Source organism: Nanorana parkeri, unplaced genomic scaffold, assembly GCF_000935625.1.
Source record: "Nanorana parkeri isolate BGI_ZX_2015 unplaced genomic scaffold, ASM93562v1 scaffold2520, whole genome shotgun sequence".
Classification (NCBI taxonomy): Eukaryota; Metazoa; Chordata; class Amphibia; order Anura; family Dicroglossidae; genus Nanorana; species Nanorana parkeri.
In genome coordinates this window covers 112,361-139,023 of record NW_017308788.1, presented here as the reverse complement: position 1 = coordinate 139,023, position 26,663 = coordinate 112,361, and the positions used below count along the sequence as shown (strand labels likewise).

Here is a 26,663-nt window from a genome sequence, read left to right as displayed (position 1 = left end):
GAAGTAAGGTCACCAATTAAGAGATGATTTGAGGATCTACAGCTGAGTGATAGACAAAAAAGGTAAATTTTTGTTAATAAAGTACTGGAATGTATTTTTAAGATTTAGCTCCTGAGTTTTTCTTTTGGTACCTAAAATCCTGAATAATCATACCGCCAGGGAGGTTAACAGCAATAAAACATATTTTGTAGTAGTGGATTTTATCTCTTTCTGTGCCCTATTAAGCAGATTTTCTTCTCCTTTCGTCTACTCGTGGGGTGTCAGATAACGGGAAGTGAGGAGAAATCTCAACAGGGACAATATTCAAAACCGTTCTAAGGCTCCTGTAACACGTGTGGTCCGGTCAGGTGCACCTGTCATCGGAAGCCTAATGTTAGTCTATGGACAGCTGGCTCTAAAGGACATGAATCCGTTTACATCCGATTACCCCCGATTCTGTCCAGGTCAGAAAAACAAAATGGAACAGAGTTCCACTATGGTGGACCTGATCGTGACAGATCGGGGGTAATCTGATGTAAACTCACACATGTCCGCTTATATCCGACTCCCCATAAACCTAACATGGGTCTGGTAAGTTCATGATTTCCTCTATCGTAAGATGGAGGAAAAAACTGGAGCGATACAGATGTCACAACGGCGACATCCTTTCTGTACTGCACCAATCAACCCTTTGACAGTCTCATCATGTGTGTGTGTTTTTATATGCCTGTACAAATCTGAAAATTGTGTTAGTTTGTGGCAGTAATTGATTTTGCATTACAAGTCATAAACTTTAAATTGAAGTAGTCTACTACAGTATATAGAATGCCATACATGTTTAAAGATTGAAGCAACAAGCACTTAACCCATTTATTTTTCATCAGGCACAAGATTCTTCGTTATAAAGCTTTACTGTCTCTCGAGCTTGTTCACTGCAGTACAGCTAATTAGGAATGACTGTAATGGTGTTAGTTCCACATGGTTTTCCTGCGAGAGTAATACTAATAACTGCTCTTTGTGTAGGACATATAGCATGTATATACTGGATATTCATGTCAAAGCTATGTTCTGCATTCAAGAGCAAAATGGATTTCCTTTTTTTGGGATGTGTTGCATATGATGTTTTTAGATCGGATTTATATGGTCAGTGAACTGTTGAAGGGTTGAGTAGACTGGCTAATACACTCTAGTAGCTTGAAAACTTTCTCCTACCCCCTGTAACACTGAAGTGCGTTGTAAGCTCCAAAGTTGTCCAGACTCAATATTTAATATATCTGAACGCACGTACAATATTCCATCCACCTGAACGCACATTGGGTAGCGTTCTTCTCCAGCTAAGCACTGTGCACTGAGCATGTCTTAACTGGCCGTCTACTCCTTTTCAGATTCAAACTGATAATGCACTCTCACGGCTTGTTCACACCACCGTGTTGGGGCATGCAGTACTCTTTTTCAGCACACCTAGTGCGACGCAGTACAACTGCATTGCACTGCAGTGTGCCTACAGACCTTAATTAAATGTCACTTGTGACATTTCATTATGTTCTAACCAAAAAAAAAGCATCTACACTGAGCACACCAGCGATGTGGCGGGCACATGCACACCAGCGATGTGGCGGGCACATGCACACCAGCGATGTGGCGGGCACATGCACACCAGCAGCCGCGTGGTGTAGCCCATTTTATACCTGCAATCGCATGAGTCTCAAGGACAGCTGTCATTGGATTATACAGAGCCTCCCGTCTGCATAAGTCTCACAGCGGAATTTGAGGAAATGCGATTGGCCCCATTCACAAGTGTCAATGGGTCCTTACCACTAAACTGTCTTGGGAGAAATACAGTAGCTTTATTTGCTGATCTTCTTTGGAAAGTGCTAGTTACCTAGCTGTCGTGCTGCTCATTTGGCTTCTGTACTTTCAGTCACAGTCCAGGGCCAAACCAGCAGCCAGTAAAGTTAGCTTGAAGAACTCCCAATATGCATATTTGTTTCAGATCAGTGACTCAAAGGGGTTGATTTACTAAAGGAAAATACGCTGTTCACATTGAAACGGAAATTTCACTTTACAGGGGAATTTTCCCTTAGCTTAATGAATGAGGTGAAGTTCTGCTGACTTTAATCATCCAATCATGTGCAAGCAAAAATACGGTTTTTTGTTTTTTTTATTATTATTTTCCTTCCACGTGATTGAATATTCTTTTCACCACATTCACTAGGCTAAGGAAAAATTCCCTTGCAAAGCAAACAGCCTATATGTCTTTCATAAAGGATCCCTAAAGTCTATTACGTCCATTGCATTAGCATAGCAGCCTTTAAAAACAGAATCCAGCACTGTATTTTTGCTGGAGATTTTATTGGCAGAAATTAATAAATAATGTATGTATGGGTATGCATACTGATCAAGTTTATTGTTTAATTTTTATTTAAAGGAAAATGTTTATGATAGCTTATATGTTGTTTGTGTGAAACCAATAGCATAACATTCTTTCTTTGTTCTTTACTTAGATATTCAAAAGCAGGAGAGCCAGAAGCTGCCTCAGAAAAACATCCAGCTTTATGACACACCATATGAGCCGGAGTGCAATGGAGTAGAGTCAGATTCTGAAAGCTTGGTTGGCCTGAGAATGCGAGAGAGCAAATTACCACAAGATGATGACCGGCCTGCTGATGAGTACGACCAGCCATGGGAATGGAACAAAGCTTTACCAGCATTAGCAGGTATCTGGCTTTCTAACATTAAAACTTGAATCAAATGTAGCTAGTATGCCTTTGTGTCTGTTAAAGGGCACCTATACTTTTACATTAAAACTCTTTAACCAACCCCTAAGGAACTACCTTGCACTAACACCCACCAGCATACTCTAACTTAACTTTGTATCAGAGCTGCATGCAATATTTTCAATTTTAATCCATCAGAAGACTTTGCGGCTGGCCATGTCTGCACTGTGAGCTCTTATAGACTTGAATAGAGATGTACCTGGGATAGTCCCATAAAAGTCTATTAAGGCCCTGTTCACATTATTGCATTGAGGGGGACACACACATTTCCTTAATGTATGGCAGTGCTTTCTACTTTCAATGGTTCAATACAGTGCCTTTCATCATGAATGGCACCCCCAACACACTCTGGCAATGCATATGCAGTGCGCTACCAAAAAAGGTGATTGTCTGATTATTGAGCTTTTGAGGTTACATAGTTGTTACGGTTGAATAACAACTTTCATTTTATTTGGGCTGCATAACCCAGCTCACGTTACCAAAATGCACCTCAACGCTTAGATGTGAAATTAGTCTGAGGGCTCAGTGCACAAGTATGGCAAGCTCCCAAGAGGATTTTGGCTGTGGAGAGGTCCGTTTCATTTGCCTACACTTGTTTTTTTTATTTTGTTTTTTTTAATCTGCAGTGATTTAAAATTAATAAAATGCAGTATGTGATTTGTAAATGCACAGCTAGAGTTTGCCTTCTATGGGCAGCCAGTGTATTTTATCAACATATAGAGGATACATTTTGCTACCTATGGTTTATTTTCTTTCAGTAAAGCCTGTTTTCTACTAGACCACTGTGCACAAGTTTAAAATCCGTCTTTATCAGCAACTTTAACGAGCAGTAATTATGCAATACATTTAGATGGAATGGTTATCAAACATGGTGGTATTGTCATACACACAATCACAGAATATGTAGGAGTATATATGAATACATTCCATAGGTACTGCCTTTATTGTCAGCGGTGGGCAATGGCAGAGTCGGCAATGGGCTTTACAGTGTGTTTCAGAAAAAAACTAATACTAATCCCCTGCTGGACACTGCTGCAATATTGAGCAGCTCCCTGGGATGATGAGCTATGATTCTAGCTTTAAGCTGTAGTTATGCTGCCAGGGAAATCTGGACACACTAAAATGTAATCGATCTGTGTGTGATGTACTTTTTAATGCAGTTTTCTATACTTTTTATTTAAAATTTGACAAAGCTAGTCTTGCATATTACTACAGGCATTTATATAGTACTGACAATTTAAGCAGTGCTTTACATACTGTACATTCACATCAGTCCCTACCCCCAAGGAGCTTCCAATCTAAGGTCCCCATCTCACATCCATACACACTCACTAGGTTTTTTTTAGACAGGAGACAGTTAAAGGAGAACTATGGGGTCAGGGCTTTTCCCCATAGTTCTCCTTAGGGTAACGGGAGGACACAAACTAGCGTCCTCCCGTTACCCTAAGCTCAGTATACCGTGAGCTACAGCTCACGGTATACTGAGACGCCGCAGCGGATCCCGACATCTATGTCGAGATCCGCCCAGCTGCGTGTGTGACAGCTGGCTCTGCCTATCTAGAGGCAGAGCCAGCTGTACCCGCCCCCTCCCCTGTCCGTTCCGCCCGTCAGCGCTGGCGGATCGGAGCGGGGAGGGGGGAATCCAGCCCCTCGGCTGTCACGGCAGAGAGCCGTGACAGGATCGAGAGGTGAGCGAACGCCGGTATATGTTCGCTCACCTCCCGATCTACTGAGCCGACCTGTGACAGTCTCATTGTCACAGGTCGGCTAGAACTATGAGGTGAGTGGAAATCACTCATCTCATAGTTCTCATTTAACCTACCAGCATGTTTTGGAGTGTGGGAAAAATGCACCCAACTGCAGGTATAAAATGCAAGCTCCCGGGACGCACAAACCTGCTGCTCCCACTTTCATTAGAATGCATTTGCCCAGCTATGCACTGGGCAGGAGCTTTATAAATCAGCCCCTAAGTATTTGAGTGATAAATCTAAATAATTCTGTATAGTTGGGTTCAGGCAAGTTCTGACTGGGTTCTGATTGGCAAACCAATTGGTGTACCTCTCTTGACCTGATCACAAACTCTCTTGGTTTCTTCACTGTTTAAAAGTTTCACGTCAGAAGTAGCAATGTTGAATTGCAAAAGATGGTGAAAGGACAGACAGGTGAAAGAAAAAAAAATAACTGCATTGAGGAAAGTTCTTTCCGCTAGCTTTCCTCCTTAATGGATTACACCAGAGAAAGGTCTTATGAACTGGGAAAACCTGGGAAAAAACAGTCAAAGGTTTCACCTTTTGTCAACGAGTAGTGAAAATTCATGTAGCAATGTTTCACATCAGCTTTTAATTATATAAAACCATTAGAATTAATATTTTCTGTAAAAGAATTATGGAGCACTAGTGGCCTTTCACAGACATTCCACACTGTTTTTTGTTTTCTTAAGTTGTGGCCTTTTCATGAGTGCCTTGGGGTCTGATTTTCGCCAGGGTGTCAGTATGTGTCACATGATGAACATTTCCCAATCACACAAGAATGCTATCCTATGTTTAATTAGTCTAGCAGGCCACCCTGGATCCAGTCAATGCGGGCCTCGTACTTCAGCTACCTAAGCATCTGTTTCTCTAGTCATGCCTAGTTTTGCAGGAAAAATTGACACTTACAACCCTGTCATCTGCATGATTAGGTGATTTCAGAAACAGATGCCTCCCCTGTTGACATGGACTTTCTCAATTGATTACGTTTTGGCTTCATTTGCTTCAGTGAAACATACGTCTTTTATTTGCATACTGTATATCCTTTATGCACTTAAATATTTAGCTATTCATGTGTGCTCTGTTCTTAAACACAAATGTCTGGTATAAATGTAACTTAGATTGTGGTAGAGCTACTCACTGCAAAGAAATTATGTCATCCATGAAAACTGTGATATTGGTTTCAGACAGTTCAGGGGTCTTGACATTTTTGTAACGTGGCACTTGTTCAAACATGTGACGTTATGATTGAATGCATTGTTGTGAAGGATAAGGGAACTAAAAAAATGATCTATTTCAAGGTTAAGGTTATGTGTTGGGTGACATCCAGCATTTAACCTATTAAGGGGAATAGAAGTCTTGGGGCAGAAGTTAGTACTCTAGCTGCTCAAGCTTTTCCCTAATCCAGAAATGAATGAACACTGTACAATGTTCTGCACTGTTTAGAAGCTGTACAACTTTCTAAACTGTTTTTGGCCAAATCAGGTTACAATCTCATGAGATTGATTGAAAACCTTTTTCAATAACTATTGTTTTCTTCCATGCACATGCTTACTTGGGCGAGCCATGAAAACATTTTCATGGAACCTCCAGCCAGTAGACAGGGCTCTGAGCAGTTGGCAGGTACCTGCACAACTACAAGTGCTCACATGACTGTGGCCATCTTAAACTGCAAATTCTGAAAATCCAAGGAAAATTGGCCATATAATTTATACACATTCAAAATTATGTTTGTATGCTGCTTTAAGAAACTTAATTAACACTTTTAATGGGACATAGATAGGAAATCCTAACAAATAATATTACTTTTTTATTAATATAAAAGTTAAAGGGTTTAAAGCAAGCAGTAGATATAGGCAAAAATAAAAAAAACCCGCTTTAACAGCAGTTTACACTTACCGCGTCTTCGCTGCGCTCTCCCGTCCGAGAAAACGAAAGTCCTCGAACGGCCACAAAGCATCTTGGGGCGGGCGCATGTGCAGTTCGGATTTTCAACCGGGAGACAATCGGAGCCACAAGGTAAGTCTATGGACGAGTGCACCCGCATGCAGACACCGTTAGATCGGAAGTGCCTGCAAGGACAGAGAAGTCAGCGCTGGATCGGAGAGCCGCTGCACCGCTGGAGAGACAGATGAAAACACCAGGAAAGAAGAAGATTGGATTAAGAGACATCATTTAAGGTAAGTGCTGACATTAACATTGGGGGAGGGAACATTTTTTGCCTTTAATGTCACTTTAAGTCAGAGTTTTGTTTTCTCAACACAGTTTCACCTCCCATTGAGGATAATGCCTAAGTCAGAGTTTTGTTTTGTTACTGGGGGATTCTGCTTCTCTTTCTCTCCCCATCTATTTCTCTCTAATGCCCAATCCAGCCCTCCCTACAACTCCACATCCCTCCCTAGCACAGAAAGTCTGCAAGGATGCCATTCCTTCAAGCCAAATCATATCCCTAAAGGACACCTTCTCTCCACACAGCTCTGGAAACTTCTCAGCCAGATTGCATCCTCAAAGTTAGATGAAATCACCAGAATGCCATCCCGTTATTTTCCACTTCATGCCGTTCTCCCTGCCGCCTCCTTACCACCTTTACACACACCGCTGCTGGCAGCTTAACAACCCTCACCCAGGGAACCCCTGACAGCTCTTATGATACCTCCCCTGCCTGGAGCTCCCCTCCCACAAATACACCCCCCCCTCCCCCAAGCTCTGATGTCTGCCACCTCCATAACCTGTCAACTCAAATCCCCACACCTTACTTGACCCCTGTTCACACATGCTCCTAGTTTGTTCAGTGATTCCCCGCACACATGGATCTCCGAAGCTGACTCACATTCAGTGCTGATGACATCCTCCACTCTCCTCTCATGCACATTTTACCCACTAAAAGTGTTTATCATTATTTGTAATATTCCCAACCTTTCCTGTTTTGATCTGGCACACATTTGCTAATGTATGAAAAACTGAATCGGGTACAAATGTGAGACCAGATGGATAGTAGACTGTACCAAACCTGGAAGTCTTTGTAACTAGAACACTTGCAGCCAATATGGATGTGATATTTATGTGATATGCACTTAAGCTGATGCAATGCACATAATCAGTTTTGAAAGGGGTCAACATTATTGAATAGATGTCTTATGGAATATACACAGTGGTTTTCGGGTTAGCCTTCTCTAACTATGTATTTTAAGATTTAATTTTTATTGTTATATAATGTCTGCAGCTGAGCCTCAGTTACAGGCTACTTTCTTGCCTGAGGCTGTAGGAAACAAAGTGACACACACAAGCTTTTATATGATAATTAGATAATAAAAGGCCTGGGGCTGCCTAGTATGCAAAACACCTGCCTTCTCAGGATTTTGGAGGGCAAGGGTTGTTACAAGCAGGTTCAGTACAAGTGCTTTGTCACTTTGCAGAATGAATGTGTTCTACAGAATGATGCCTAAGCCATCATTCTGCTGTTTTACACTATATTACACTGTGCACAATAATAGAGATATTGTAATCCTTTAGCTCTGCAACAATCGAAAGACATTAGCTTTATAAGGCTTAAACTGTTAGTTTTAGCGTGGGTACAATAAGTGGAACCAACAGAGTTAAAGGCAATTTTTGACTTTAGGTCCTCTTTAGGAAAACCTGTACTGAGACAAATATGGTTCCTGAGAAGGAAATCGGCAATGGCATCCAGGTTTCATTTCATTTAACATACAGTATATGTCAGTTTGGTTATTTGCCTGGAGTTCCACTTCAATAAAATATTTCGGCTGGGTGAAGGGAGACTGGTGGAATAATTGCAACTCACTCTTATTCTCATGGTAGTGGCCTTCGTTTTGGAGCTGGGACTTGTAGCACAGTGCCAAAGAGTTAAAGCATATCAATATATTGCAGCTTATCAGTTCATAGTTATGATGGCTGCATTAGTTTTATTAATTCAGGCTTTTTTTCCCTTAATTTTCACTTGCTAGTCCTATGAATAACGCACTTCCTGTCTGTATGCTCACTCCACTGTATCTTTGGAGGGAGCCATAGGTGGACTACAACCATATCTGCCTCTTGTTCATCTCCACCACATGTGGTTGTTTTCAGATGGAAGATACGATTGTTTCATGCTTCCACTTCACCTCCCTGGTAGTTTTCCAACATGATCAATCAATATTTTCTGTATTTGCTGAAAATGTTGTTATTGTAAAAATAAGAACCCTAATACAAGCTGTCACATCTAAAGATAGGTAAGCTGCAATGTATTACATTTTTGTTCTTGGGTTTATTCATCCTTTAAGTGGGCAAATTGGATCTACCTAATGCCACTCAGCTGAACATCTTTTGGTGGACCTTGGATTATTGTTATAGAACATAAATAACCTTTCAAAGTGATTCCTTCTCCCATCCAAATATGAGGATGGATTTTTTTAGATATATTTCCTGTATTTATGTTAATTTATCTTTGTACCTAAGGCTCACAGGTACAAAATCACAATCAGGCTGATTACTCACAAATACTGTATATCTTACTTAGCAAATAGAAAATACGCACATCATGCAATCTTTTCTTTGCAAACAGAGCTTAAAATTGGTCTGTAGTTTTCTTCCTCCTTGCTTTCTCTCATGAGGGGAAGTTATCACGAAGAATTAAAATGCAGTTAATTTGAGTATTAAGTAGTGCAAGGAGGACGTTGGAATGGCCTCAGCTTGCTTCGCTGCATTTAGAGGAGGTAATTGGCTTTTAATAACCTTTCCATGTGGTTGGAAATAGATATAATTAAATCTAATCCTCTTGTACAAGACTTCCACAGACTTCACCATCATTGTCTTGTGGAAAGTGAGTATTTTGTGTGTTAAACATCTCTGTAACATTGTGTTGTTTAGGATGCGTTTTAAATTGCAGCACAGTTTAAACAGCACATATAATAGGAACTTTTCCTCTGATTACCTTCATTTAGAATTCAGCTATTTTGCTAGCAAAACATTCACTTGCCTCCTAAGCCTTGTTCTTCCTGTATACTATGCAATTTTTACAGCTGATTTAACAGATTTGAATATTGCTGCAATAATTGCGAAATCAATCCAGGCCAGTGAATATCTTTATTGTCAGGAGCAGATATCACAACTGGGATTACCCAAATATTTTTGAATAGAATTTTCATTAAAGAAAATTTGAGATTGAGAAGATAAGAATGGATTCGTATAATATAGATGTTTATAACTGATTAATATAATGGTTCATATAATAAGAACACAGTTCTACAAATCATAATTGGTGTAAATAATTACACATAATTTCCAAACAGGGTAACTCTATACAAAATATGTAGAATTCTTATATTTGCTGTATGTTACAGTATCTCCTACTATTTCCTCTGTGACAGTTTTCAGTCCTATCTTTTGTGCAGTCTATAATGTACAGCAAGGAGCAGGTCAACCTAAAGTTACATGTCCATGCTGGATACGCTTTAGCAATATGTCAATAAACTAGCAGTGTTGATTGACACAACAGCTCAACATTAAGTCACTAAGTCTGTTTTTTTTTTTTTGCTTAGGGATTGCCAGGACAGTTTTTTTTATGGGTGCAGTTTCTTGTTAGGATTACTTAGATCTATGAGTGTATCTGAAAGATTTGGCAACTCAGAAACTAACATGTCTAGATTTTGTGGGAGGCAATTGGTGGTTGTATGACAACTGTACTGAGACAGGAATCCTCATCACATGACTGCATCTAGAACAGTAGCTACTTAATATCTTGTTTCTTAGCTTATCCTGCAAATTAGTCCCAATCAATTATGTGAACACAGATATTATCTACATTTCAGGCCGTCTATTACCTTATCTGCTGCAATGATCTGCATGGACACTTGTATTTTTGTCCCGTGTGTATAAATGTCAGAATAGTCTAGTGTATGCACAGGAGACGGAAGAGATAATTCTTGTACCTAGATGTGTGTGTAGGTGTATGTAAGAGTGCACATAGTTTTTTATGCTAAGAAATAAAAATCTGTTTTGCAGTATGCATCATTGACCATAGAAACCTGACAGATGTTTGAACCCTTCCGCAAGCTACCAAAACCTTGTCTTGTTATCAGTTATAAATCTGTCTGGCTTTTGTCTGGCTAGCTTTAGGGTGCCTTATCTAGCATATGTCTCAGAGATTCCATCAGAGAGTAGTTGCTGTCTCACACTGAATGAAAATGCAAAAAAGTGGGTGACAACCCTGTGGCCTACCTTCTTCACCTATGTTTGCTTTTTAGAAAGCAGTATAAACACTCCCCGTTAATTCATCTTTTAAACACCATTAGATCTTGCATACCGGTTACATGTAAAGATCTGCAACATCCCACTACTGGCCAGTGGGTAGTCACAGTACTTGAAATTACATCTTCCATCCAGAAGGATGGAGGAAAAATTCCACAATACCTGGTCTTTTCTATCTGATACGGACCCCATATATTGGTATTTATTTACTTCCACTTGAAAGCAATTTCTATCGGCGATACAGTGGTACCTGGGTTCACAAACATAATTTGTTTCACGATTCTGGTCGCGAACCGAATTGGTCGCTAACCGAATCAAATTTCCCCATAAGGTTCAATGTAAATAAGGTTAATCCGTTCTGAACCATATGTAAAAAAAATGTCTTGTCACCTTTATTAACGCTCTGCACTTTCTTTTTACCACCATGCTCTGCACTTTCTGGTTACCTTCATTAACGCTCTGCACGTTCTTGTCACCTTCTTTACCGCTCTGCACGTTCTGGTCACCTTCATTACCGCTCTGCACTTTCTTTTTACCACCATGCTTTTTCTACACAAAAAGCACATAAAATAGCTTCACAGCAAGTGTGCACAGGTCCGTCTGCAAGCGCGATCTCGACTAGAGGAAGCCACGGCCACGTGTCAGAGCAGGGAAGATGGCCGCGGTCGTGTTCGTCACCCGATTTGAAGTTCGCGAACAGAAGCAGAATTTTGCCGAACTTTCTGTTCGCGAACCGAATTGTTCGCGAACAGAAGCGTTCGTGAACTGAAGTATTACTGTAAGTATTATGTGATCTTATCATGAATGTTAAATAATAAAAAATGGGAAAATTCAGTGAGCAAATCAGTGCAGCTTCTAAGCTAGATATTTATCTGGGAAAATGCTTAGTGTTGGGCTGAAAAACAAACATAAATGAGCAGAGGATGGGAAGCGACACTTTGGATCATATTTACATTCATGAAATAGTTCTCCTTTTGGAGAGTTTGATGAGAATTCATCAGCCACACTATAAAAGTTTTTGATTTTTGTTAGTTATTCATGTCACCAGTGTTAGTGTTTTGCAACATTTAAGGTACTTATCAGGATACAGGAAAAGCATAATGCCAAATTTTTCATCCTCAGTGTTCCTGTTCTCTTTATAGTTCTGTATTCGCAATTCTGTGCCAGTGTTCAGTAATATATGTTAGAACATCTCCCGGAGACAATCACTCATTACACAGCCTATAGTTGTAATGTTATACAGATTTTTACAGGAAGATACTGGTTTGCCAGATCATTCGCTAAGAACAAAAGTAAACACAGACATCACGAAGTGCATTATAAATTTCATTGTGGTTAATAACATGAAGTTGTCCATTCCGAGCAACAGTCCAAGCCAATTTAAGTCTCAGTGTTGGGCACAGATTATCTTGCACTTTTTTATGTTTTAAGTTTTATCATGTGCGAAGTACATGCTATTGAAATAGAATCCCCTAACTTTGATTTAGTTTGCACTGCAGTCAATGTTCATTTACAACTGGCGCCACCAGTCCTACCATTATTACTTGTAGCTTGTTGGAAGGAATTCATATTTGCTAGATATTATTAAAAGCTTAAAATGCTTTGTAAAAGCAAACAAAGAATTCTAATGAGCATTTCATTTTGTTGGCTCCATCTTGTATGTAATAACTGTCGTAACTGCTATAAATGGTGTACCCTGCCACCCTGTATAATGGTGCCCATCTCCCTCCTCTTTAAAGTTATTGAAAACATCTGTGTTTGAGTTGTATTTACAACTCAATTATTTACAAAAGGAACACGCCATTGTTTTATACATGTTAAGGTAGGACAATGTATCTCTCTTTTGGAAATTTGAGAAAGGATGATTAGCTGCAGTGGCTGCCTGTGAATTTTGTATTTACAACTCAATTATTTACAAAAGGAACACGCCATTGTTTTATACATGTTAAGGTAGGACAATGTATCTCTCTTTTGGAAATTTGAGAAAGGATGATTAGCTGCAGTGGCTGCCTGTGAATTTTTGGGCGTATTCAATAAACAAGGCAAGGCTCAAATTGTAGGAACCCACAGCAACCAATAAGTCTGTAGTTTGCTAAAGACAGTTCTGTACAAGGACTAATTGGCTGCTATGAGTACTGCACTTTGTGCTTTGCTACTTGCATACTCATTTTTTTTTTTCCCTCTCACCACATAGATATTGGTTTGCCAACCAATGCCACAGGATGTTCTGCAGCTTCCAAGCCTTAATACAAAATATTAAAAATCAACAAATATTCAGGCCGTATCCCTTAGGCAGCATCTACAATGGACTTATAGTAGCATGGGCATTATTAGGGCTGAAAATGGGAATGCTAAGGCAATACAAGGACATTGGAAATGATTTATCAAGCTTTGATATCACTACAGACATGCTAAACTGATCTCTTAAGTATTAGAATGTGAGATCACTGATAACCCACTCCAACATGCCTTAAGTTGACACGTTATCTGTCATCTCACAGATCTTTGTATGGTCACTTTGTCTAGTAACGGCTACCTTGCTATGTTCACAAATAAAAGGGTAACAGATGGGAGTGTAGAGCTGCAATATAGACCTATTACTTGTATGGTTTTGATCAGCTATCTGTTTATTATTTGCTAGGATTTGTTTAGATATACTGTATGGTAGTGTTTAAAAATGGCCATAGACATAGGTTGATACTTGGCAGATCCACTTGCTGCACGATTGTGAGAATGTTGGGAGCATATTCATGTAAGTTTCTATCAACAGCATATGTACGATAACAAGCATCAGTGGTGATCGCCTTTTCTTGGGGAGCTATAGCAATCAGCTGGAAAAAATGCTGATCAGTTCTGCTGTTGGAACTGGTTTGTCAGAAGGTGTCTGTCCATATAGATTTGATCATCCCTTGATCCAACTACCCACTCAGACTGTGCAACAATCACCTTGAGTATATGGACATCAGTTTTGCAGTTGATGCAGTGTGGTTGATTTACTAAATGTAAATAAGCTGTTCACTTTGCAAGAGACTTTGCACTTTGTAGGGGAATTTTCCCTTAGCTTAGTGAATGAGGTGAAAATGCACTTTGCAAAACATACCCAATCATGGGTAAGGAAAACAAAAACAGTTGTTTTGCTTGCATATGATTGGATGATGGAAGTCAGCAGAGCTTCTCATTCACTAAACTAAGGAAAAACATCCCTTGCAAAGTGAACAGCCTCTTTGCCTTTGGTAAACCAAACCCAGTAACTCAATACAAAAAAAAGGCAACATTTGAAGTCATTTCAGCGTGTTGTGATCATTATTTTGAACGTATTAATTCAAATGATCTATCGTATTGTTTTGAGCAAAGGGAATTGATGCAGTGAAATAGCTAGAAAGGGCACATTTCTGTGGTTTATTCCTTGCTGCAAAATACATGAAGTGTGCTCAGTCATTTATCTAAAGATAAGATATGTCAGGCTTTGACACTGTTTTATATACAGCATATCATGACATATGAGTGTAGCATGACATATTTTATTGTGCATCAAGTGCTGGAAAGTATGTGCATTAAGCAATATGAATAAAATTAATGTTTGAAGATTTCCTTCCAACAAAAAATAAATAAATTGGTTGCAATTCACAACACTTCATTTAGAAAAAGTGTTGTAAATTGCAAGAAGGGTAAACATCTAGCATAAGCAAAGTTAACGTTCTAGTATCTATATATACATGTGAAATGGTACAGCATAAAGAGAGAGCGATGCATAACAAATATGTATAGGGTTATTTTCTGTCTGTTGAAAAAAAATTGTTTTGATTATATACTGTATATACAGTATGTCATGGTTGAAACAGGAAGTTTAGTAGCAGCGCTGTTCACATTTTTAGGCAGTTTTGATTTATTTGTCAAATTCACCTGTGACATTTTAATAAAGTTCTATAAAATAAAAGTAATCGGCGCATCAACACACCAGCTGCTGTCAGGTGACAGTACTGGATAATGATTGCTCACCATGTGCAAGCAAAATTTTAAATACTGACTGGAGGGCTGCACTGCTGTGTACAGAATGCACATAGTACACTGGCAGCCACAAAGGGGAAGGAGCGTTCGGTTAAAGGAGGGAGGAACAGCAGCAGCATGGGGGAAAGGGAGCAGATCGGTGGCGGTAATTCCATTTTCCCAAATTTACCTGGGAAAGTGAAATTACTTTAAAGCATGCATGGATGCTCCAACCACATATCCCTTTTCCACAAAAAGAATTTAAAAAAATGCACACACATTAAAGAAAAATGTTTTTTGAAGCATCTACCTTTTAATATGCACATCAGCAGAGTATACATAAATAGACCTACGGAGGGAAGAGGTAGAATTCTCAGCAGACTCCTTGACACCATCCTGTCTCAGAAAAAGACGATAGCAATCAGCCAGGTAAATCCAGCCAAGCCGATTGATTTCTCCTTCTGCCCTGGGGATCTGTAGCAAGATTAGGGAGTGCATACAGGCATATGGTTATTTCTCCATGTTATTGTAACTAAACAGATTGGGCAAAATTCCTTCGATGGCTATATGCACCTTTATGTCAGGAAGACATGAAATAGTTTAGCTGTGAACTGGTTGGCACTGGAGTTAAAAAAAAAAAAAAGAGAGTAATTTGTTTCCAGAGGCAAGGTTCATCTCATTTGTCTCCACTGATTAATTTCTCCTATTTAAAGCTAAACAGCAGACATTGATATAAAAGAAACACCAATTATGTATTCATTAAAAAATAATTAAATTGTAATTTAAGTTTCTAAATTTGTCTTGATAACTGCCTTCTTTAATCTGGAAGAGGGAAGGGCAGCATTAGTAGACAACAGGCTCTGCTGCGTTGCGCATGTGCTTACAGGAGCAGAGGAGTGACCTCAACAATGTGGTTCTGCTCCTCCATTGTCCAATCAACAAGCTGGGGATGTGTTCTTAAACAAGCTGTGCTGTATTGGGAGTAGAAAATCTGACAGTGCTGTCTAACAGGGGTGTCTGGAACACAAAAATGCCTGCATAACTACAAATCTCTTTGGTGGGTAAAATAGTTCACGCAGAGAGATTTCAACTGTGTTTACAAGTGCTTGCCTGGAGACAAGGAAAATATATTTCCCATTCATACCTATAAATATTTTAATAACTTAAATACTGGAAGGCCTTTATTTAGAATTTCAAAATGCATTTACAACGCTATAAATAAAGAAAACTTACTGAAAAACACATTTTGCAATTCATTACTACTCATTACTACTGGCTTCACATTTCATGTCCCATGAAAGAGGTTTATGACTGTCTATGTGCGACTGTGTGAGGCAGAACAGGTATACATCCTGTCAAACTGTCCTTGTGTTATGTCTGTGTGTGTGGTTTAACAAGCTTGTGTGTGTGACTAATTTGGTTTATTTGGCCATGACAACCTCTGTGAATATGAGAAAAAGGGTCTTGTTCCCAAAGTTTTATTTTTATATCATCATTTTCTTGATAAACAAGTATAATTTCCATCAGATTATAATATGTTTATATGGCCATAGTTTATATAGTACAATAACTTCTAAAGTCATATATTCATTAAGGGGTACTGGTGATAGTTGTTGTACTTTATAGAACCCTTGATGGAATGGCCCGTGGCAGACAAAAACATACATTAAACACTGTTACATTTCAGCCTTGTGAATGAGTTGTTAATTATCCATGTCATGTCTGATTATTAAACAGGGTTTCTGTTCTAATAGGCATTCTGATGGTTTTTAAACTTGAGGGTATGTGTTTTCTCTCCATATGAGAAGTGACATTAGTATGTGTTTGCTTGATATAACGTTCCTCTCCAGAATTACTTTGGCCTTCAATTATACCAACTTATATAAGTTAACTTTTTTTAGTTAGAGGCTTTCAAAAAAATAATAATAAAGAAGACTTTGATGGAAGGTCACATGACAGATCACAATAATTCAAGACATGATTCTGTTCCTTGATCTTTACACAGTTGAATGTGTGTTCATTTTAGGCTCATTCACACTGTGGTGGTACGTTAACACACATGTGTTTATGAGCGTTGTGTTAGGGCAGCCCATTTATTTAGCTGGGCATGTACCAGGGCACAACACCACAATGCACATCCATCAGTAAGGTGCTTTGGGGTGCCATTCGTAATAAACCAACTTGTTACTGCAGTGCAATAGGGTGAATAGGCCTCGATTCTAAAATTAAGCCTAAAAGAAGTTACATTTTATTATTTGTATTTCTATAGCGTCGACAATTTACTCAGTGCTTCACATAGTTGAACATTCACATCAGTCCCTGCCCTCAAGGAGCTTACAATCTAAGGTCCCTATCTCACATGCACACAGGGCCAATTTTAGACAGGAGCCAATTAACCTACCAGCATGTCTTTGGAGTGTGGGAGGAAATCGAAGTACCCGGAGGAAACCCACAAAAGCGCAAGGAGGACATGCCAACTGCTTGTAAATAGTGACCTGACCAGGATCAGAACCAGGGACTTCCACTGCTGCAAAGCAGAAGTGCTAAGCACCACGTCACTTATAATAATTAAATTGTTACAAACTGAACCATTTGAATACTTCCTATTGCTTTTATAAAGTGTAAGTTTTGTTTAGCTTTTTTTAGGTTTTTGGGGAATTTGTGCCTTGCTAGGGAGATATTCTTTCACTCACTATCTTAGAGAAATTAGATAAATCTCCCTAAAGAGAGAATTCCCATCTTTGACAGTTGTCACCAGAGCATTTGTCCCCACTGAATGATTTTTCCTTTTTCGTGCTCTCACGACAAGTCTAAAATGTAGGATTCCCACTTGCTTTCTGTCTTGGTGCTCATCAGTACAAAATAGAAAGGTTAATCTCCTCAGCTGGAATCCCAGACATCAATAAAAACTTGGCAGAATGTCTAACTCTTTCCCCACTAAATCCAAAACTAAAAAACAGGTTCTGCCCTTGCATTCACTTTCACTTGCGTTAACGAAATGAAAGCTAGAATCTGATTTTCTGCTACATGTGCAGCTTATGCACATTTCCCCCCCTAAAACAGGCCATACATTGTTAGAATTTTGGCCAATTCCTAAACAAAAATCACCCAAAATCCTAATTGTGGGTGACCTTGCTGAGACCACCTGTTTTGACTTACTTCAATGAAAAGTCAAAGGAGCTAGACGGCAAATTTTTGGCTGAACAGGGACTACAGCCCATCAGCTGCAGTCGCTATTCAGGTATTCTGAGAGCCGCAAACGACAGCAGGGGAGATTCCTCCATCCATGCTGTTTAGCGTAGATGAGGGAATCTTGCACTTTTTGTTCTCGTTCATCCCACAGACTGAACAAGAAAAAAACTATGCATGTATGGCCAGTTTGTGAGAATCTATTTCTTCTGCAGAGGCCAATCATATGAAATATGAGGGGGAAAAGTACTTTGTCACACAAGGCCACAGCTGTGAAAATAAGTCTCCCATGTCACGAGTATAATAAATGAGGGTACCTATAGACATGGGATGAGTTCATCCCAATTGAAAAATCAAACTTTTATGTCTATGGTACTTTCAGACAGCCCAGCTGACAGTTCTGTGGCTAATACTAGTCCATAGTAAACATTGTTTAATCGGTATTGTTTCCCTGCAGATAAGCCAGCTCTAGAGCTCTCATTCCATGCCTTACCCCTCCTGGACATTGGCCGCTTTCTGTAGAGTACAATGGCTGAACTTAGTCTGCTGCTGTTTTTTTCTTTTTCATGTTTATGGACCACTTAAGTATGCCTTAATGGGGAACTTTTCATATACAGAAATTTGATGGTGATTTTAGTCAGAAGCCTTTAAACTTACTAGTATGTTGTTGTGAAAGCAAACACAGACAGAACATAAAAGTAGGTTGCAGACAGTGGCCTGATGGGAGTCGGAAACTTGACATGCAATGGAGATACTTGCAACTATGTCACTGCTGTCATGGGTTAACACCACTAACCTTTCTTTGTTATTAATCTGTTCTTTTTCTACAGCCCAGTTCAATGGCAGTGAGAAGAGGCAGTCGTCGCCATCTCCAAGCATGGACAGACGCAGACAGCTGAGAGCTCCTGGAGGGGGCTTCAAACCGATAAAACACGGCAGCCCTGAACTTTGTGGTGTCTTTGGAGAGAGAGTGGATCCAAATGTTGCACTGGAGAAACAAATGTGGGTTTTAGTATGAAATTATTTCATTAACTAATAAAAGTGCTTATATAGGATTGTTTTATAAGATTTCTGTTTACTGGTCAATTCTAATTATTGTTGCAGTATTTAAAGGATAAGCCTGCCCATAAATATATTGGGTTTGGTTGGATGTTAGAATGTTTCTATCTATAAAAAGCTTTCTATGTCTGTCTGGGGTCTAGGGTCATCCAAGCTGGCTGGTTTCCTTACATGAGTATAAGTAGGTTTCCTGTCGCTAGTTGAATCTACAATCTATATAGGATAATGGCAAGCAAGCATGTAAAAATATGAGCACAATGTCTGAAAATATTTTAAGTTTACTTTTACAACTCTACAGTTGAATACTTGCTAAAGAAATGGCAAGCTCTTTTAAAACACATTTTTTAATCTAAACTCCACAAAATACCCAGATGAAATACATATATGGGAGCTGTTTAACCTGCCAAAGGATGTTTATTTCTGTCCATCCAGTCTTGAGGTTTACACAGGCAGATCACATAGCACAGCTAGCAGGATGACACCATTTGCAGTAAGGGGACTCAATGGTGTCCACTATCCACCCCTATCCACCCCTGGCCTACTGACCAGACTAATCTGTCTGCTCACTCTGCTTTCTCCACCTATCAAATCTGCCTGCAGTTCAGCTTTAAAGAGTAAATTAACACAAATATTGCCTCCTGGATTAACAAACTTTAACAAATGCCTCCATTAAAGTCCCAGGATCTACAACCAGCCATGAGCTCTAACTCCATTTGTTGCAGCAAATGTAGACCTAATCCCTCTGCTTCAGTATAATGTAGCATTATTGAAAAATACAGCAGGAAAAGTGAGACCCCCCCCCCTCTTACAGTGACCACAGCGGTGGTTGGAGCTAGGAACTCGGATGCACAGATATATATAAAGTTGGTGGGTAAATTAGTCCGCCTCTATCAAGCCAAAATATAAATATGTCTAGCTAAATCTCAGTTGTGCAGCTCTCAGTAATGCTGAAAGCAGTTAAGTATTGTATTGTGTTAGTCATCGATTAGTGCAGAAAGTTTGGAGTTTAAGCAAAACTCTTTATTTAATGCTGAAAGAATTATACATTTCTTTTTATTTCAGATGGTATCATGGATCAATTAGTCGGACAGATGCAGAGAACTTATTGAGGTTGTGCAAAGAATGTAGCTATCTTGTGCGGAACAGTCAGACAAGCAAACACGATTATTCTCTATCTCTAAAGTAAGTCACTTTTTTGGGTATGCCATCTTTCCTCAAAAATTAAGGGAAGGATGTATGTGATACGATATCCAAAATAGAACTGAAATCTATCTATCTATCTATCTATCTATCTATCTATATCCATCTATCTTCTAAAATATAATATAGAAAGTGTGTTTTTAACACAGGGCTGGTTATGAATTTGTGGAAAAGTTGTGATTTTGCCCAAAAAAAACTATAGCTGGTGCTTATGTTTTCCTAACCATGGCAGAAGAAAAAAATGCCCCTGCAGTAGTGGTATCAGTGGGAGGAAGACTACCCCACCATTCCAATGCCTCTCCATGATAATGCAGGCTCTAGTTCTACCTCTCTCCCTGCATTTTCTCTGCTGCCTACACCAACCTGCCATTGGCGGGGGAGAGACGAGAACCTTGCTTCTATCTCTCTTATCCTCCCGCAACTATTCCTGTTCCTGCTCTGGATGACATACTGCCAAAGATTCAAGCCTGGCAGCTAGAGGTCTGGTAATCATTAGTTGGTAACTCCGGCAAAAATCTGGCAAGTGTCAGCTATGATGGTTACTGCAGTCATTTGTGGTTACCCCTGCAACAATGAATGGCTTTCATTCATATACATCTTAGAACATGCCCTGTGCCAATCTTCCATTTCTTGTTTTCATCTGTGTTTGGCCGCCATCAATACCCTCTCTTGATGCCCTCACCTAGTCATTCCTGTAAAACATGATTGTTCTATATATTTTGCATTAATTGAATATGTTTGCATAGCGTGATATCCTCAAATATTAACTGTCAGGTATGAATAAGTAATCTCCCAGTTTATCCCTGCCATCTTCTATTTGGCAGAACAGACATTTGTCCCTTTTTGTCTGACACTGTCTTTTTGGTTAAATAGGGCATGTACTGTGTACAAAATAATACTTTAACATCTATTTCAAGAAAATACAAGGGGCATCAAGTGAAATGTACATTATAATAAAGCTGGACACAAGCCTTTCAGTTGTCTCCTGCTGTGTATCTGCAGCTCTGGCATACCATCAGCTGTGCCGCTGTGTGCTCAGTGGCATGCACCAGCAAGTAAAATAATGACTGGCCTGTTCATGTCATGTTTTTGCACTGCAGGCAGATATATTGGGTTCTTTTGAGCTTCAACAACAGGTTAATGTAGAGGAAAGAAGACTAAGCAAATATATACAGTGCCTAAGCTCAATTCCATGTTATGATTTTGTTCTGTAATAGATCTCCACATTCCAGTGGTAAAGAAAGGACATCAGAATGTGCTTTGCGTGCGTGCGTGTGTTTAGGTTAGTAAATCACCCCCTAGTGTCAAGCATTTGTCGCATTGTAAATGTTTTAATTAGTGTAGCCAAATAAAGGAGCTGATCTTTTATCTGTTGTAATAACTCATTGGATTTAGCACTGACACCTGGATTAGAAGTTAGGCCCAGGTTAATTGCATTGCTCCCGTATGTGTTGTAGTTCATCTCTACTGTATGACCTCTTAATTTAGCTCACAAATCCCTTGAATTATCCCTTACAAAGTTTAAAGCGCGCTTTTTCTGTGAAACCTCCCAGTGGGTTTAAGTTGGTGTTCATTTCATATTTAGATTTTCCAGATTGTAATGTATAGTGAAAGAACTTGACATTTACCTTGAGGTGCTTTCTTTGTTATTAATCTGTGTTACTAATTGTAACCTACTATTGATTGTTTTTAAACATTTCTGTGTAAGATGCAATCTGAATAAACCTGTGTTTTGGAAACATCATTGAGGTAAAGAGGCTTTCTAAATCACAAGCATATTGATCATATCTCCCTTGACCTTCTTAATAGTTCAAAGATAACGTATCAGTATGATAAATATTTAGGTGTTAATGCTATTGTTTACCCTTTTAGAAGCCTCCTCCCTTGTTTGGATATATTCTTCAGTGGGTAAGCAGCTTAAACCAAATTTATCAACAATGATAGTTATTTAGAGGCCTGGGATAAAAAATGTAGAATGCAGAAAAATCATCTGATCACTTTTGATGAGACTGCTGTGTGTGTGATGTGATATATATGTGTGTGTGTGTGTGTGTGTGTGTGTACACACACTGTATATATATATATATATTTTTTTCTTCATTTTTCAATCATTTGATAAACTGCATTGAGGCAGGAATTGTATTGCCCAGTTTCAGCTGTACAGTTGACCGACTACCGAATTCTGTTAGTCGATTGAGCTCGTGGGTGGTAGATTGCTTAGTTTCTGGTGATGACTTGCAATCATATGTGCGATTCCCAGTGGACAGAAATTGAAAATGACCGAAAATTGCTGCATGTATGGAATCTTTACATACCCGTAAATGATCATTGGCATTCACTTTTAAAGCTTTATCTCATGTTTTAGTTGTCCTTGGGCTGCCAATGATGGACTGTGGCTTCAGATAATACAAATGTGCCCCTGATAATTCATTCAGCATATATCTGGTAAAAACTTCTTACAGCCTTTTAAATCAGGCATCCTTGACACTTGTACAATATTCAGTACACAGTGAACTTTGCAACGCTTTACTTACATTTAAAGCTGTGCAATTCTGTAATTTAACTTCAGAGTTAAATTGCCTTTAGGTAAAATCTTAATATATGCAGTTTGACTGCATTCATAAAGTTGGCAGTCAAAGTAAGGTAATTTTTATTTCACCTTAACTATTAGTAGACAACATTTTTTAAATTCCTTTTTACTGCTACTGCTGTTTTTTAGTATTTATTTTTCTGGGTCATGAGGAGAAAGTAAAGTAGAAAGTGCACATTGTTGAGCTGAATAACAGGAAAGTTTGTATTGTACAACAAGTATGGTTTTGATAGTTTGCCAGAAATATTCACTTTCAACAAAGTAGAAGCTAAAGCTTAGGCAAGGTTGCCCGTCATGCTGTGATTTTTTTTAACTATCTGTTGGGATTGTCCAAATATCACTTACTAAATGGGGCCTAAAATTGCAGAGGCTGATCTGAATCTGTAACTTATTGGGCAAGGGCTTCATCTATCATGCGCTGGGAAAGTTTAAAAAAAGGTATGCTTTACACAAGGCGGCAAAGTGTCTTTTTAATTGATAAAAGTTGAAAAAGTCATGCTTGAAAGTTCAGGCAGTGTGTTAAATAGGATTTTTTTATTCAGCTACATGAGTTAAAACAAAACGAAACTTGCCAGCTGAGGGGATGAGGGCTTTTGCCATGTGTAAGCACCTCCTAGTTTGCGCTCCTCCAGCAGTTGCAGATCCACACTTGCTGATGCTGTTCCATTGTTGCCACCGCCAAGTTCTCCAGCACTTCTTCCGTTCTTCTTAGTTCAGCCATTTGGCATTCCATAATAACGTATCTCCTACTCATTGTCCTGATACCCAACTCCACTCTTGGTATCTTACTGATCCTAAAAACTCGAACTGAAAAAGCGCTTACCTTTCAGCAAACCTATTAAAGAAGAGATAATGCATATCCTATAGTAACAATCATTCACAGGCCACGATCAAATGTCTTGTGTATTATTTCTATATGTTATATGGTATTGGTAGCAGATATTTTCTTCAAAGCAGTGGAGATTTCCTTTAAAACAGGCCTAAAGCCTTACAGAACTTAACATAAGACTTGCTTGCCTTTTAAATGGCAGGACGTTTAGCAGGCTCCGTCAGAAGAAGATGTTTATGAAGAACCAGCCAATGCATGAACTCAGACATGACCCCCTTTCACAGCCATGGCCTTGCATTGAAAGCTGGACAGAGCCAAAACTAAAATCAGATAAAGCAAGCCACAGACTGGCACATGTCTCTCCTCCCATTGTTTCAGGAAGACATCTACCTTTTGTCTATATGACCAGGACCAAAAGGTTCTTTCTTGTCTGAGCTGTCTGAAGGACTGGAGTTCCAAGTTACTATCTTTGAATTGGCCTAGTTGCATGGGCCTTTTTCAGCAAGTTGGAAATTCTTTTTGTACAAGAACAAGTACTTCTAAATGTTGGACATTCTCATTTTTTGTCATTGGATCAAGGTGCAGTCTTGCCCCTTCTGTCCATATCCAAGCTAAGGATCCCAAAATGTGCAAGAATACATTGTCATGAGATTTGTGATCTTTGGCTTTTACAGGATCCTGCTGTGAGGCTGAGGGGGTGATTTACTAACCTAAACACACGCACGCACTAGGTGCGTGTAATTTTTACACAGCAAAACGTATTTATCAACCAAAAAGTCTCTTAAAGCATATTTCCACTAATGCCATATATGGAAAAACCATGCACATGATGCATATATAATACTGCTTCACAGTTTAGACAAAAATGGTTAGCTCATGCATTTACATTCCTGCATTCATCAACGCAAGCAACACAACGTAGAGCTAATTTACACAACATCACCTTGCAAATTCATGCAGGGTTTTGCACAACACACCTGCTGGGTGTGTACACACTACAAAGGTGTTTAAATTCCACCCATAGATTATGCTGGGAGGGAACACACTACAGAGGTGTATACATGTTCGTGGTGTGTTTATAAGGTTAGTAAATCAACCCCTGAGTGTCATCACTCTTGCCTAAGTGAAGCGTTTTTAAATGCAGCAGCTACTAAATTCTTGGTTTTTGAAGCAAGGTCCACTTTTAAATTCCCCTTCTCTCTTTCTCTCTCTGGAATTGTTCAGATTTAAAATAGAGATGCACCTAATCTTTCGAACACACATTTGGATTCATCATAGAAAATTACCTTTCCCACTCAGCAGTAGTGCATAACCTGATATTTTCACAGCTAAGAGGAGCCAACTCCAGCTGTTTCCTAAGAAATTGTTTCTCCACAGCTCGCTGTACCAGTAAATCTGGAGGGAATGACAGCAGTCTTAGAGCTTGTTTCAAGTTTCTGCAACTCTTCTGTGAAGGATACGCTTCACGATTGAAGTGTATATCAGTTCACAAGTTAGCTGTGTATCTTTTAGACTTGCATATTAAAGCCAAATATAGAGTGGCAACTATGTACACATATACTTTATATTGCACTGTACAAAGCAGCATATCCTCAGCAATGGATTTACATTTGGATCTAGGATAAATAAATGAAGGCTTATGTTTGTTAGAAGATAACACCGGGAACCCAGAAAGGTATTACTTTAACATTTTTAGCAGTTGTTGCTGTTCCTTCCTTTTTATTTAATTAATCCTAGCATAAATAAACCTATTGGTTGTAAATTATTGTTTTATCTACATTTCCAGCCACAAATCGAGTTTGCTATTTCCAGAAGTCATAAGAGTAAATCATCCTGCTCATAATTAGCGCCGATTGCTCTGAAAATGAGTCTAGCCGAAGCAATAAAACAAGCAAGCTCAGGTCATAATGAGTACATCTGGATGTATGCTCGTGTTTGAAGTAATCGATCAGTTCCATAATTTAAATATGGCTGTAACCTCTTGTCACCAAATTTTTTGTTTAGTTTACTTATAGACAACCCAAATTTGAACCACTTGATAACAAAGAGTAACATTTTTACATGGTACAGGAAAAGGCTTATGCACAGTGACATTTTATTGGTTACTTGCCAAGTGGTTCTGACCCCTTCTAAAAATCTAGTTAAATGGTCCAAGACACTTGCTGCTGGGCAACGCTCATTGTCAGCCTAGATGGCTACCAGAAGCAATTTGGGTGCTTCACGTCACTAGATACAGCAAAGGTCTACTCTGCACATCTGTTAAAGCAGTGGTTCTCAACCTGTGTAACCTCAGGACCCACATTTGTCCTTGGTCATTGAGTCGTGACCCAAGTCTGCAATATCTGCACTGCAATGGAATGCACAGCATTAGGGTATCGCGTGTCCTGGTGCAGGCGTACAAACTGAGGGTGAGAGGTGCGTTTGGGGTACCATTCAAACGAATATCAACGCAACACACCTCCCACACCAGAATGCATGGTAGGTGCGATTGCCTGGTACAGTGCGTTAATCGCACGATACTATGTGATTAACGCACTGTACTAGTGTGAATGGGCCCTCAAAAACACTGACAATCTCACACACTCACAGACATTCTCGCACACATACACTCCAAAAAATGTTTGATTTCAAAAAAATTTTTTTAGGTCTACCGAGTCTCCCTACCAGTGGCGTAACAATCGCCATAGCGACCCAGGTGGCCGCTATGGGGCCCGGTCACAGGGGGGCCCGGCTAGGGCCACCTGGGTCGCTATGGCATGTAAGGGTGCTGGCTGTCATTGACACAGCTCAGCAGCGGCCGCGGCGCATTTCCCCTCAAAGCCGCTGTGTCAGTGACAGCCAGCCGCTGCGGCAGATGAGAGCGGTGTTCAGAAAGGAGGAGGAGGCAGGGCCCAACCTAAGAACAACCCCGCCTCCTCTTACATCACTGGCCATCGATAGCAGAGGAGGCGGGGACGGAACAGGAGTCGGGGCCCGGAGACCACAGAGGCAGACAGCGCTGACAGGTAAGAGATCTCAGACCCTGCAGAGCCCACTATAGAGAGTCTATGGTGGGCTGT

General features: G+C 39.6%; 1 protein-coding gene across 1 annotated transcript in view; it reads left to right on the top strand.

Annotated features, from left to right (window-relative positions):
- Positions 1 to 347: 347 nt before the first annotated feature.
- Positions 348 to 26,663, top strand: part of LOC108801834 (SH2 domain-containing adapter protein B-like) — a gene marked incomplete at its 5' end in the record, with an annotated part of 66,302 nt that continues 39,986 nt past the window's right edge. The window contains 4 exons of the mRNA XM_018573752.1: positions 348 to 443; positions 2,484 to 2,696; positions 18,757 to 18,928; positions 20,048 to 20,167. Coding sequence (XP_018429254.1) covers positions 348 to 443; positions 2,484 to 2,696; positions 18,757 to 18,928; positions 20,048 to 20,167 — 601 coding nt within the window. The remainder of the gene's footprint in view (positions 444 to 2,483; positions 2,697 to 18,756; positions 18,929 to 20,047; positions 20,168 to 26,663) is intronic.